The sequence below is a fragment of the Triticum aestivum genome, chromosome 1B, assembly GCF_018294505.1.
Source record: "Triticum aestivum cultivar Chinese Spring chromosome 1B, IWGSC CS RefSeq v2.1, whole genome shotgun sequence".
Taxonomy (NCBI): Eukaryota; Viridiplantae; Streptophyta; class Magnoliopsida; order Poales; family Poaceae; genus Triticum; species Triticum aestivum.
In genome coordinates, this window is record NC_057795.1 from 163,384,460 (window position 1) to 163,396,795 (window position 12,336).

At 42.4% G+C, this 12,336-nt stretch overlaps 1 protein-coding gene across 1 annotated transcript; it reads right to left on the minus strand.

Annotated features, from left to right (window-relative positions):
- Nucleotides 1-2,218: 2,218 nt before the first annotated feature.
- On the minus strand, nt 2,219-8,000 carry LOC123113707 (serine/threonine-protein phosphatase PP1). Its single transcript, XM_044535014.1, has 4 exons — nt 7,668-8,000; nt 5,365-5,924; nt 5,077-5,268; nt 2,219-2,632 (listed from the first exon to the last, which is right to left on the minus strand). The coding sequence occupies exons 1-4, from the start codon at nt 7,867-7,869 to the stop codon at nt 2,609-2,611; spliced, it is 978 nt and encodes a 325-aa protein (XP_044390949.1). The 5' UTR covers nt 7,870-8,000; the 3' UTR covers nt 2,219-2,608.
- Nucleotides 8,001-12,336: the final 4,336 nt, after the last annotated feature.

Genomic DNA, 12,336 nt, shown 5'->3' on the forward strand with positions numbered 1-12,336 from the left:
GTTATCTTTAAAATAAGTTGTAATTGTTCTTTAAACTGGAACAATGTACCCGTCCCTTGCTACAAAGCCAAAAAGAAAAAACAAGGAGTTAGAGAGAAATGATACGCTACATCGGGCGGCATCTGCCCGGGCAATAGTTGTTGGACACCTGTCCCGAGCATGTGCCTCTGTTTGCACGACGTCTGCCCTCTTAGGTAGACTACTAGCTTACGGCATCTCCAATGTCGATCCGTTTGGACCGAACATGTTGCACCATTCAAAGCGGGTCTATATCGGTAGGAAGGGCTGTTCAGACATACATTCTCCCGCAAACCGAAGATAAATATGGAGGCTTTACATGCGTCCGGGCCGTTTCTGACCACCCTAGCCGACCAAAACCCCCTCCCTCGCCCGCTTGCGCTTCCCGCCAGAAACAGTCAACGCCGCTCAAGAGCATCAGTGTCGCATTCATGTTCGGGCAGAGCGGACGCGACCTCTCACTGGTGTTGGCCGAGAGAGCGCCGTCCCCGCCGCTTCGCCGTGCAAGCAGCTGCTCCGCATTCAAACGACACAAAAAGGCCCCCGCTCGTCCGTATGCAGCCCACATTAATGACACGCAGTTATTGAGGCGGCTATTTTGGCCCACTCGTCCGTCCCTCTGCCACCCACCATTGCTATATAAACTGATACCCTGACCATAGCCACAGTCATCCACCTCCGATCCCTTTCTCCTCTCGGCACCACTCCCATCATGACTTCCTCGCGCTTCAAAGCTCTCTGGGACAGGCTGATGACGGGCCAGAAGAAGGAGATGGCCGCCATTGCTGCCATTGGCTGGCCGTCAGGCAGTCGGAGGACGGCGATGTCCCAATGGACGATGCGGCCGACGACGAGCCAGCGCCACCCTCCTCCTTCGCACCACCCGCGTTGATGCATTGCACCATGACCATTGGCGAGGCCCGTGCCCGTTACATGGACATGGTGTGGGAGGAGTGGGAGGAATAGTTTCCGGGAGGGGCAGGCCGATGCCGCCTACAACCACCAGCTCCTCCAGGAGCACTAGCAGGCGAAGGAGCAGCTCACTGCCGGTAGGGCGATCGCGTTAGAAGCGGACATGCCAAAGCAGACGGCGCTGCTTCAGTTCTAACACTCCGCTCGTGAGATCCGCCTCGCCCGCTGGCGTTACCGCCAAGCAGAACTGGAGACCGCCTACAAGAAGTTCGACAAGGCGGCAGACAAGGTGTGGGGCAAGACCGACGACGAGGAGAAGGACATCGCCGGCTCCACCGAGGTCGTGCCCCACCGCCACGACCACGAAGCCAACACGTCCGCGGGCACAGCCGGCAGCGAGAAAGAGTAGTGCACGGTAGGTCACCATCGCTCGGGTCCCAAGAAGGCCATCGCTCCTCCCCTCCCGTTGAAGCAAAGCTTGGTGGGCTCAACATCGGTGGCTGACTAGCCACTTGGCGGCAACATGGGGGCGGACAGCTTCACTTCCCAGGTCTCCAAAGGCGGAGGTTACGGAAGCGGAGCTAGAGAGGGCGAGGCAGAACTAGAGAAGGCAAAGTTTCAGTTCTCGGGGCTCATGGCCTTACACGGGGAACGAGCGTCGACAATCATAGATTAGGTGTATTAATTATACCTGCAAAGCCGGACAAACACCACTTAGTTGAGATAGGAAAAAAAACGAGGGAGCTACAGGCTGTGAGGCATTAGACCATATCAAGGGACTGGGAGGGCCATTGTAAGATTTGAAATTTGAAACAAAACAAGTGTTTGAATTTGAAAACTTGGGAAGATGGGTTTTTTCTTTTTACTACTTCTCATAGGATTTTTAGCATCCACTCAATCCTCTTTGAAGAAACCCTTCGTTTTTTGTATGATGTAATCAAACAACCCAAATTCTGTAGGATTGAGGCCCATGGCATTTCAGTCCTAAGTTTTTAGAATCCTACAAATCAAAGAGGTGCCAGGGAGAAACCGTCTACTATCCCGTTATACACAATTAAAATGGATATCCCTCTGTTCACAAATATAAGATGTTTTGAATATTTCAATATGGACTATATATAGACTGAAATGAGTGAACAAACACACTAAAATGCGTCTATACACATCTGAATCAGAAAAAAGTTTGAACATCTTATAATAGTGAATGGAATGAGTAGATCAGTAGCTCGAACATGCAAAAAATGAAAGAAAAAACAAACAAGGTCATAAGAACCTTGGAGACCTTCCCTCACAGACCACAAGATTGTAAGTAGAAGTGTAGAACAAGTTGGTAAAACGTCACGTCACAAACATAAGGCAAATAATAGATGCTCACAAACAGAAGCTATCAACATCCACTGGCAAAAATGTACCACAAAAGTAACTTACAAAAACAGATGCCGCGCAACCAGGAAGAACAACCAGAATAGGTGGTGCTGTTAAATCCGGCCTAATTCTGTACAGAGAAAACGAGTGCAGAGCCAATGGACATTTACAAATGCTCGGCAACTAAGGGTGGTTAAGCAAGACAATTGGCTGGTGGATGAATATTGCCATGCCCTGGTGGATCCAAACAATAGATCAGATCACCCCCTTCGAGCTGACGATGCTAATATTCAAGGAATGGATGTTGATCAGATCAGGCACTTCCCCCGGTTGCTGGCTGTTGAAGTCAAAAAGGAAATATAATCAGTTGTGTTGCCTTCAAATCATACTCTTTTTTTTTGCGGGTTCAAATCTGGTGAAGTACTCCCTCGGTTCACAAATATTACCTCCGTACCAAAATATAAGACGTTTTTGTAGGCTAAACTAGCCTACAAAAATGTATTATATTTTGATACGGAAGTAGTATAAGATATTATAACTTTTTTCTGAATTGGATGTATGTAGACACGTTTTAGTGTGTTTGTTCACTCATTTCAGTCCGTATGTAGTCTATATTGAAATATCCAAAACATCTTATATTTGTGAACAGAGGGAGTAGAACTTATCAGATATTTTATTCAGGATATGTTATCGTAGGTAGAGACTACTGTATTTTGCATCTTGGGTAGTTCACATGTACTACATCCGTTCTAAAATATATGACGTTTTGGTAGGCTAAAACGGGCTTGGTAGCTTTTGATGATCACACGTCAATTGATTAAGATATGCATGTTGGAAGGGTTAATGTAGTCTAGGCTAATTTAGACGAAGTGAGCCGTGGTCTTCTTTCTACAATTATTGTACTCCCTCCGTCCGGAAATACTAGTTATTCTGACCATTGGGTGTTTGTGGGAATAGCTCAACTCTAACCTACTTATCACTTCCATTCTCATCAACTAAACAAACCTACTGGATAGGCGGTTATGATATCTTCTATGAAGTTTCCCTAGGCCGATGGTAATTCAAGACCTAAGGCCAACTCCAATGCACGACCCCATTTCTTCCGGCCGTGTCCGTTTGGGTCCCAACAGACAAAAACAATGGCCCAACCACAGACCCATCCTATTGTTTTGTCTGTTTTGTGTCCGTTTGGACCCATTTCTGGACCAAATTTGCTCTGGATTTGGGTCCAAAGCGGACACAAAATGGACAGAGTTTGTGTCGTCCTCGTCCGCTTGTGTCCGGCAGGGCCCATATGTCAACCTCCCTACCTATCCCACCTACCCCGCTTTTCTCTCTCTCTCTCTCTCACCCCCGGCCCCGCCACCGACGCCTCCCCCGGCACGCAGCAGCAGCATGCCGCGCGCAGGTGTGGCTCGCGCTGGAGTGTGGCATCCCAGCGACGCAGCAGCAGCAGCATGCCTCACGCAGGCGCAACAGCAGGCCTCCGCCACAGCAGGGCGGGCGCAGGCGAGGCGGGGCAAGGGCGGGCGCTGACGAGGCGGGACAGGGACGGGCGCGGGCGGCTGTGGACTTGGCAGGCGGCGACGGCCTGGTCCCGGGCAGCAGCGATGCGGGGCTCCCCCTGTTGCTCCTCCTGCACCATAGGCAGAGCAGCGGCGGCGGAGACCAGAGCTGCCAGGGCGAGGCGAGGCAGGGCGGGCACGGGCGAGGCGAGGAGGGACGGACACGGGTGGCGGTGGACTTGGCAGGCAGCGGCATCCTGGTCCCCCGCGGCAGCGACGCGGGGCTCCTCCCGTGCCATGGGCACAGCAGCGGCGGCGGAGGCCAGAGCCGCGACGGCAGGTGTCGACCTCAACCACGGCCGGCGAGCTGTTGCACCTCAACCGCGGCGGCAGAGGCCAGAGCCGGGGGCGGCGTGCTCATGCGCGGCAAGGCGGGCGCGCGCGGCAGGGCGAGCACTGGCGCGCGCGCGACAAGGAGCACGGCCGAGTCGACGCCGCACGCAGCAGCGTCAGGTTCGGACGTCGGAGAGCATGCTCGTCGTTGACACTGGCGGTGGCGGCAACGCCTGCTAGGTGTTCGAGGAAATGGCGGGGGTGGACATCTCACCAAATGGGGCAGCTTCGTTGGGCACAGAGGTCATGTCCGTTTTCCTGACCCAAACAGACAAAATACGGATAAAATCCGTGTCCGTTTGGGTCCATTGCGTTGGAGTTGGCCTAACTGGTTGGGTAGCTAAAATGTAATAGTTAGCGGAAATACAATGAATGCATCGAATGGCCCCTTCTTGATCAAAGATTGAATGAAGGATTATCCTCAATTACATTATCAATTCACTATCACTCTCTGTGGTAGTGTCATCCGCAAAGTTTCCTCGTGAACATACAGAAGTAACATCGAGATGGCATTAAAATTTAGGGAAAAAATAATGTGCAACCCACTGTGCAGCGATTATATGTTCATTAAAAAAGGGCAGACGACTGGATTATGCAATAATTAACAGAACCAGCAAACCACAGCAAATCTTGTGCATCAGAGGCATTATCATCGAATTTTCTTTCGTTTCGTCGATCATGGTTTCTATTTTTTAATATTCTACTCCCTCTGTTCATAAATTTAAGACATTTTAGAGAGTTAACAAGTCTCTAAAACGTCTTATATTTATGCACAGAGGGAGTAGTCCATAAAGGTAATACAATGATAAAACATTCTATCTCCACAGGTTCAACTTCTAGTACATAGTAGAATATGAATCCAATCTGAAGCCAGCTGATTTACCTTATTTGGAATTTGTCTTTTTACCCGCGATGTGCCTGTTTCATTTGGCTTCAAGATTTGAAATGAGCACATTAGATCTTCATCTATGCTCAACAGAGCACCTACATTATCGAATTCCCCGCAGTAATTTGGAGCTGAGAAGATGGTGACTAATCTCCGCTGTGCGAAGAACTCGTAACCATCTTCTACCACCTAAGGGCATTCATGGTACATGCAGTTATTGTAAGTAAAGCTCGAGAATAACAATAATCCAGAAAATAACAGGAGTTCAACTAAGTGTTCACAAACCTGATGGGCTCGGCAGATAAGATCAAGATCATTTTTTTCCAAGAACTCTATAAGCTTATCTGCACCAAACGTACATGAAACACCTCTGTCACTCTCCCCCCACCCTTCTCCGTCAGGGCTAGGATCAGACCAAAGCAAATCACACAGGAGACCATAATCAGGAATCTCAGCCGGCCTCTCAATATCCTTTATTTGGTCCAGGTTAGTCAGTTCAGGTGAAAGGCCACCATGCATGCACAGTATCTTGTCATCAATGAGTGCTGCAATAGGCAGGCAGTTGAAGCAATCAGAGAATATCTTCCACAGTCGAACATTGAACCTCCTCTTGCATTCATCATAGAAACCATAAACTCTGTTGATTTTGGCATCTTCATGGTTACCCCTTAACAGGAAAACCTTGTCAGGGTACCTTATTTTGTACGCCAGCAGTAAGCATATAGTTTCCAAGCTCTGTTTGCCTCTATCTACGTAGTCTCCAAGGAATACATAGGTTGAGGTTGGAGGATAACCACCCAAATCAAACAACCTCAGAAGATCAACAAACTGACCATGGATATCACCTGAAGGTATCATCATAATAGGTAAGACTCGAGTTTTCTGTGAAGATGTGCAAAAGAAATTACAGTGATAATGAAAAGAATATTAAGAAGCTCTAAACTTTGTGCAGAAAGAAATCTTTATCAAACAAACGAGATAAACTCACAGGTATTTTACTGACAAGGCTGCTTAGCAGATAATCTGTAGAATGGTAGAGCTATAAAGGTTGTACATACCAGTATTCAGTATCATTTATTTTTCAAATTTGCTCAAATCTATGCCGGTGGTTGATTGTTGCTAGGATGGAATATGGCAGGTGAATCAAAGATGTCAGGGGATGTAGAGGTTATTAGATTAACATGTGGAATGGTTTGATATACACGTTGGAGGAGGTGTAATTGAGGATGTTATTAGCTCAGGACTAGAGAAAATAATAATGACATTTCTACAAGATCCTTCTACAGAAAGTGAGCAGTTGCCAGTTACAGAATGGTCAGTGTGTGGCCTGCAAAAACCAAATAAAGAACAAGATTTTTCCTCTGGCAAGTCTTCGATAATAAACTCCACTTAGATGTTTGGTTGAAAGTGGAACTGCCAAGGGGGGGATTATCGTGTTGTGTCAGGGATCAAAACCATATCAAGTTTGTTCAGCAAATTGTTTGTTTCGTCTCAGTCTCAGGAAGATTTCACTGTTTGATGGCTTGGTCTGGGAGGACTGTACACAGACAAATTGATGGTTATTTAACCTTCAGGCTGTGGGCTACATGGTGGGCATTATGGGAAGTTTGAAATGAAATGACAATTGATGATAGGGTGTCAGGCAGTATACTGACCATTTGTATAAAAATTTGGGTAAAGGAAGGTGAAGAAGGCAATTGACATATTGAAGGTGAAGACAAGTCTTCTGTAGACCTGTTGCCAAGTTTATTATGATGCATTGCAGCCCAGGGTTCACAATTTGCCTATCCTTTTTGCGTTATTTTACTTTAAAAATTTGGTAGGGTTGTTATGCATGATGCTACTCTGTACTTCCTGACACCAGAGGGATGACATATGGACTACAATAATACTAATACCAGCCAAACCCGGTGTAGAACCAAGAACAGCAGTGTTGGTCACAATGTCACCAGCTCGTGCAAACAAATTTAATGGACAACGAGCAGCGACTTGACCATCCACCGCAGCCGCCAATATGGCCAACAATCCTACCTCAGCTCATTAACCCAGCAACTCCATTCATAACTCTATCATGAATTCACATGTTCTAAAGTGAGCAAAACAAATGGCGGGAGCAACCAAAGTGGAGTACCTAAGGATGCAAGCCGGCAGGGCAACCCACGAAGCACTTCCATAAGTATACACAAAATCAACTTATTGTAATTTTCCTTTGATATTTACATAAGGTTGCCTTTTAATATACTTATATGCAGGCTTTCACGGGTCCCACTTGCATCCCCTAGGAGTACCTATGACTAAGTATTAATGGCTCTTTAAGGCCAAGGAAGCTCAAATCAGGCATTATCATCATACTACAAAGAGATCATCATCCCTTGTAAGGAAACCCATCCTTTTCTTATCCCTAAATTCCACCAAACACCACCAAGGTGTACCAAATCCCCTCATGATTCACAGATTCTCCACATCGCCTAAAAATTTACCAACAAACCTATTCGTTCTATGAAAGAAATACCATCATCAAAATCAAAACTACATATAATTTGGAAAGGAGCAAAACCAAAGCTAGAAATGATTTGTTTAATAATCACCGCAGATCTTGACGGGGGCCTGGATGCGGAGGAGGTTCGGCTGGGACAGGAAAACCCGCTTGGCGTCGACGCAGAGCTGCCGGATCTCCGCCTCGGACAGCTGCACCTGCCGCCCGCCGCGGCCGCCCTCGACCAATCGCCGCACCACCTCGTCCAGCGCCGCGCCCTCCATGGCCCCCATGGAGGCCCGTGTCATCATCATCTTCCCTCCTTCTTCTCCCGCGGCCGCGTCCCTCTCTCTCTCTCTCCGGCGACGGCGAGGGGCGGGGGAGAGAGAGAGGAAGTGTGGGGGGATTGGAAATGGGATGTGCCTGGGAATAGTTGCGTTTTGTGACGACCACGAGCTTAATTAATCGTTTTGAGTGTTCAAAGACGCGTGAACACGCATCCACCGTTGGTTTATAGATGGACGGCCCGTGGAACATGCCTCGGTCTTCCTCCAGTGTTCGCTGCTCTTTTGTCGTTTTCCTTGTTGCCCTCATCGGTAGAGGAATTTTATTATTTGTCACTCCTTTTTGCGTGTTGATGATATTATCTGGTAATTGTCCTTGTACTATATCGAAAGTCATAGAACTTGTGTTTGATGTTTAGTTTGATGTTAGAATTTTGAAAATATGTATTTGCAGTTACTTAACTTGACTCAAGCGTACATATACAGTCACATGTGTATGCAGTGTATCCGTGTGTACTTGGACGGCACATTTTTCATAAAACACCCATGTATTTTTTATTCACGGAAAAAGCCATCCATGGTAATGATTTTTTGCACAACCCCCTCCTCTTTTTTTTTATTTGCAGAAAAACCGACCACTATACTACCATGAAAATGAACACAAAAAAGTAGGGCGCTAGGTCCCAAATCGTTGACCAACGTTTACAACGCTAAGGATAACCAGCTAATATGTACTCCCTCCGTCTTTGAAAGAGTATACTTCCAACTTTGTTAAAATGTCAAACTGTCTCAAAGTTTGACCGAGTTTGTGCACAAATATGTCAATGCTTGTGAAATCAAATATTTTTACACATTGACATATAACCAAACAAATTGAAAAATGATGGTAGCAACTACTAATTTGTTGCATAAATATTGGTCTATTATTGTATAAATACGATCAAATATAAAAAAGTTTGACCTTTTAATAAAGTTAGAAGTAAACTTTTTCAAGAACGGAGGGAGTATTCTGCTATTACAGAGTGAAAATTAACAAAAAAAAAAAGAGTGACCTCCAGGCCTAAACTCAGGAGCGCAGCTTAGCAAACAAGCCGCGCTACCACTTCGACATGCACATGTACAGAATTAATGTGGATAACTAGGCTTAATATACTACTTCCTTTGTTCCTAAATATTTTTTTTTGATATTTTAAATGGACTACCATGTATGAATGTATATAGACATATTTTAAAGTGTAGATTCATTCATTTTACTCAGTATGTAATCACTTATTGAAATCTCTAGAAAGACAAATATTTAGAAACGGATGAAGTAGAAAATAGAAAGAATTCCTTATTTAACACTATCTTAAATTCGTTTCCTTATTTGATACCGAAAAACATTTTCTTTCCTATCTAACATCAAGTCTAAATTTTATGCCCTTTATAACACTTTCGTCCATTTTTTTTCTAGTGATGCGAAATTGCACATTGAAAGACTCTTTTACCCCTTAGATAATATGAAGCGGCTATCTGGCCCAAGTCGCTACTAACAGTACGACCTGGCTATGTGGGATTTTTTCTTTTTTTTTTTGCAAAAGAGCTACGTGGTTGTTTTTGGATAAATGAAATTAGTGACTAGTGTAAACAAACCCGTTTTCGTGGGATTTTTCGAAGACCAGCTTTACAAATAGTTCAGTTACAAATATATTGTTTTTGAGGGAGCGCGACATTGGATCGAGCAGTTGTTGAAAAAGGTGTATTTTGAGGTGGTCATCCACGGGGCTTTTGAAAGGGGATGTAATGCCCTTCTTCGATAGGATAGAGAGGTGGGTGAGTGAGGAGGATTAGCATGTAATAAGAACCCTGTAACTATGGTGGAGGCACTCTTTGTCTTTCTTCTTTAATATATGTACACTCGTGCATATTCGAGAGAAAAAAACAAATAAAACTAGGATAAAAAAATAGACCACAAACAGAATGGACATCAGTTTAAATGTGACATAATTATGTCACATCTAGATGTATCTTAGACAGACTCTTTTCCTAATTACCATTTTCCAAAAAGTCATTTTTTCAGTTTTAGGAAAACTAAGAATTACTTATCCTTGGATTTGTTATATGCTATGTTTAGATAGAGCCGGTTTAGTTTAACCTTTGTATCGAAACAGGCACGGCCACGTCCAGCGCTTGCATAGCATTGCCTCAACGGCCACACAGACACGTACGCACAACCGCAGCTAACTCCTATACATACATGCAAGCACGCACTTAACTACTCCCTCCATTCCTAAATATAAGTTTTTTTAGAGATTCCACTATAAACTACATATAGATGTATATAGACATATTTAAGATGTAGATTCACTTATTTTGCTTCGTATGTACTTCCTCCGTTTCTAAATATTTGTCTTTGTAGAGATTTCAACAAATGACCACATGCGGAGTGAAATGAGTGAACCTATGCTCTAAAATACATCCGTATACTGTGTCTATTTAAATGCCTAAAAAGACAAATATTTGGAAACGAGGGAGTAGTCCATAGCGGATTTTCTAAAAGACTTATATTTAAGAACGAAGGAAGTAGTAGAGTAACAAATTGATCAACTTGATCCGTCCAGCCGGCCCGTTTGGCTCGGCCTACACGCGTCACGGACCTAGCAACCGAACCGGCCAGGTACACACATACAACCTACGTAGCCGCATACAGCAAACCAGCACGGCTGGGCACTCCATCAGGAAAAAAAAAAGACGGCTGGGCATGTGTTTTCTTATTAGGATCTAGTTAAATTTTAGTGACACATCCCACATGAGGTGCAAAAGGGTTTTTTCAGTTGTAATTTAACAGCGTCAAAGCTCAAAATGAACGAAAGTGCTATAAAAGGCATAAAATTTAGATTCGGTGTTATATTAGGACATAATAAATTTCCGATGTCAAATAGAGAATAAAAATTTAACACAGTGTTAAATAAGGAATTCTCTCTAGAAAATAGGCGCTCATGAAGCTCAAATGGCTATGGCCAGTGCAGCCCATTTTGCATCTGTTTTTTTAAAGAATTTGTAGATAGTATGTAAATTATAATTTCAGTAATAAATATAACCTTGTGATATCTGTGTGTTATAAATATTGTACATACAAACGAAATAACCTACTTTCAAAATTATTCATGTATTATTTTAAATATTATATATATAAAATAATATTTATGAAAAAAAGTTCAATCATGTATAATATTTAAATTTATAAATTTTTCAATATAAGTCATTAGTAAAATAATACACAAGTGAATATTCATAAATATTTAGTAAATGTTTGTATTCACCATTTTGTATAATTTAAATATAAACCGTGAGTGTATACTTTTTTATGAATTCACTAAACATATTTATGTAATAAAATAAATTAAATGTCTGCATAAATTAAATATTTTTTATGTAATACACAGGTTTGTATTTAGATGTTTTTATTTACTACTGATCGTTTGTATGTATAATATTTTTAACACACAAATATTTGAACATAATTCTATTACTTACTTTTTACAAATATAAACCGTGAGTTTATAATTTTTTATGGATTCACTAAACATATTTATGTAATAAAATAAATTCAACGTCTGCATAAACTAAATATTTTTTATGTAATACACAGGTTTGTATTTAGATGTTTTTATTTACTACTGATCGTTTATATGTATAATATTTTTAACACAAAAATATTTGAACATAATTTTATTACTTACTTTTTACAAATATAAACCGTGAGTGTATATTTTTATGGATTGACTAAACACATTTATGTAATAAAAAATTCAATGTCTGCATAAACTAAATATTTTTTATGTAATACACAGGTTTGTATTTAGATGTTTTTATTTACTACTGATCGTTTGTATGTATAATATTTTTAACACAAAAATATTTGAACATAATCTTATTACTTACTTTTTACAAATATCTTTAAAAGTATCCTTAATGTTTTTATTACAAATATTTTACTAAATATTTTTTATAGAATACGCATGTTTATATTTAAGTTTTTGATTAACTAATAATTGTATGTATGTATAATATTTTTAACACACAATATTTCAAAAACAAATTACTTACGTTTTACAAATATACATAAAAAAATGACGCGTGCAACTCTTAGTATTATTCATGTGAACTGTTTGTTTTTGCTCAGTACGTATGAGTATTTGTTTTTTTGAAACTCTCAGTATGTATGAATTTGTTACACATAGTAGACATGTGAACTGTTCCCTGGCTCCCTACGGGTGCAATTCGTTTTCCCAGATCACGAAGAGGTAACACACTTCTAACAAGGGTGTCTGAACTCATTAATCCTTTGGACCATACGTGAGATTCCCAACTTGTCAGACAAACTTTCAACCATGAGGAGGCTGAGGTGATACTAAAAATCCCAATATATGAACACCACGAGGATTTCATAGCCTGGCAGTTTGACACCAAGGGCTTTTTTTCAGTTCATTCAGCCTACAGGATCTACTGTGATCT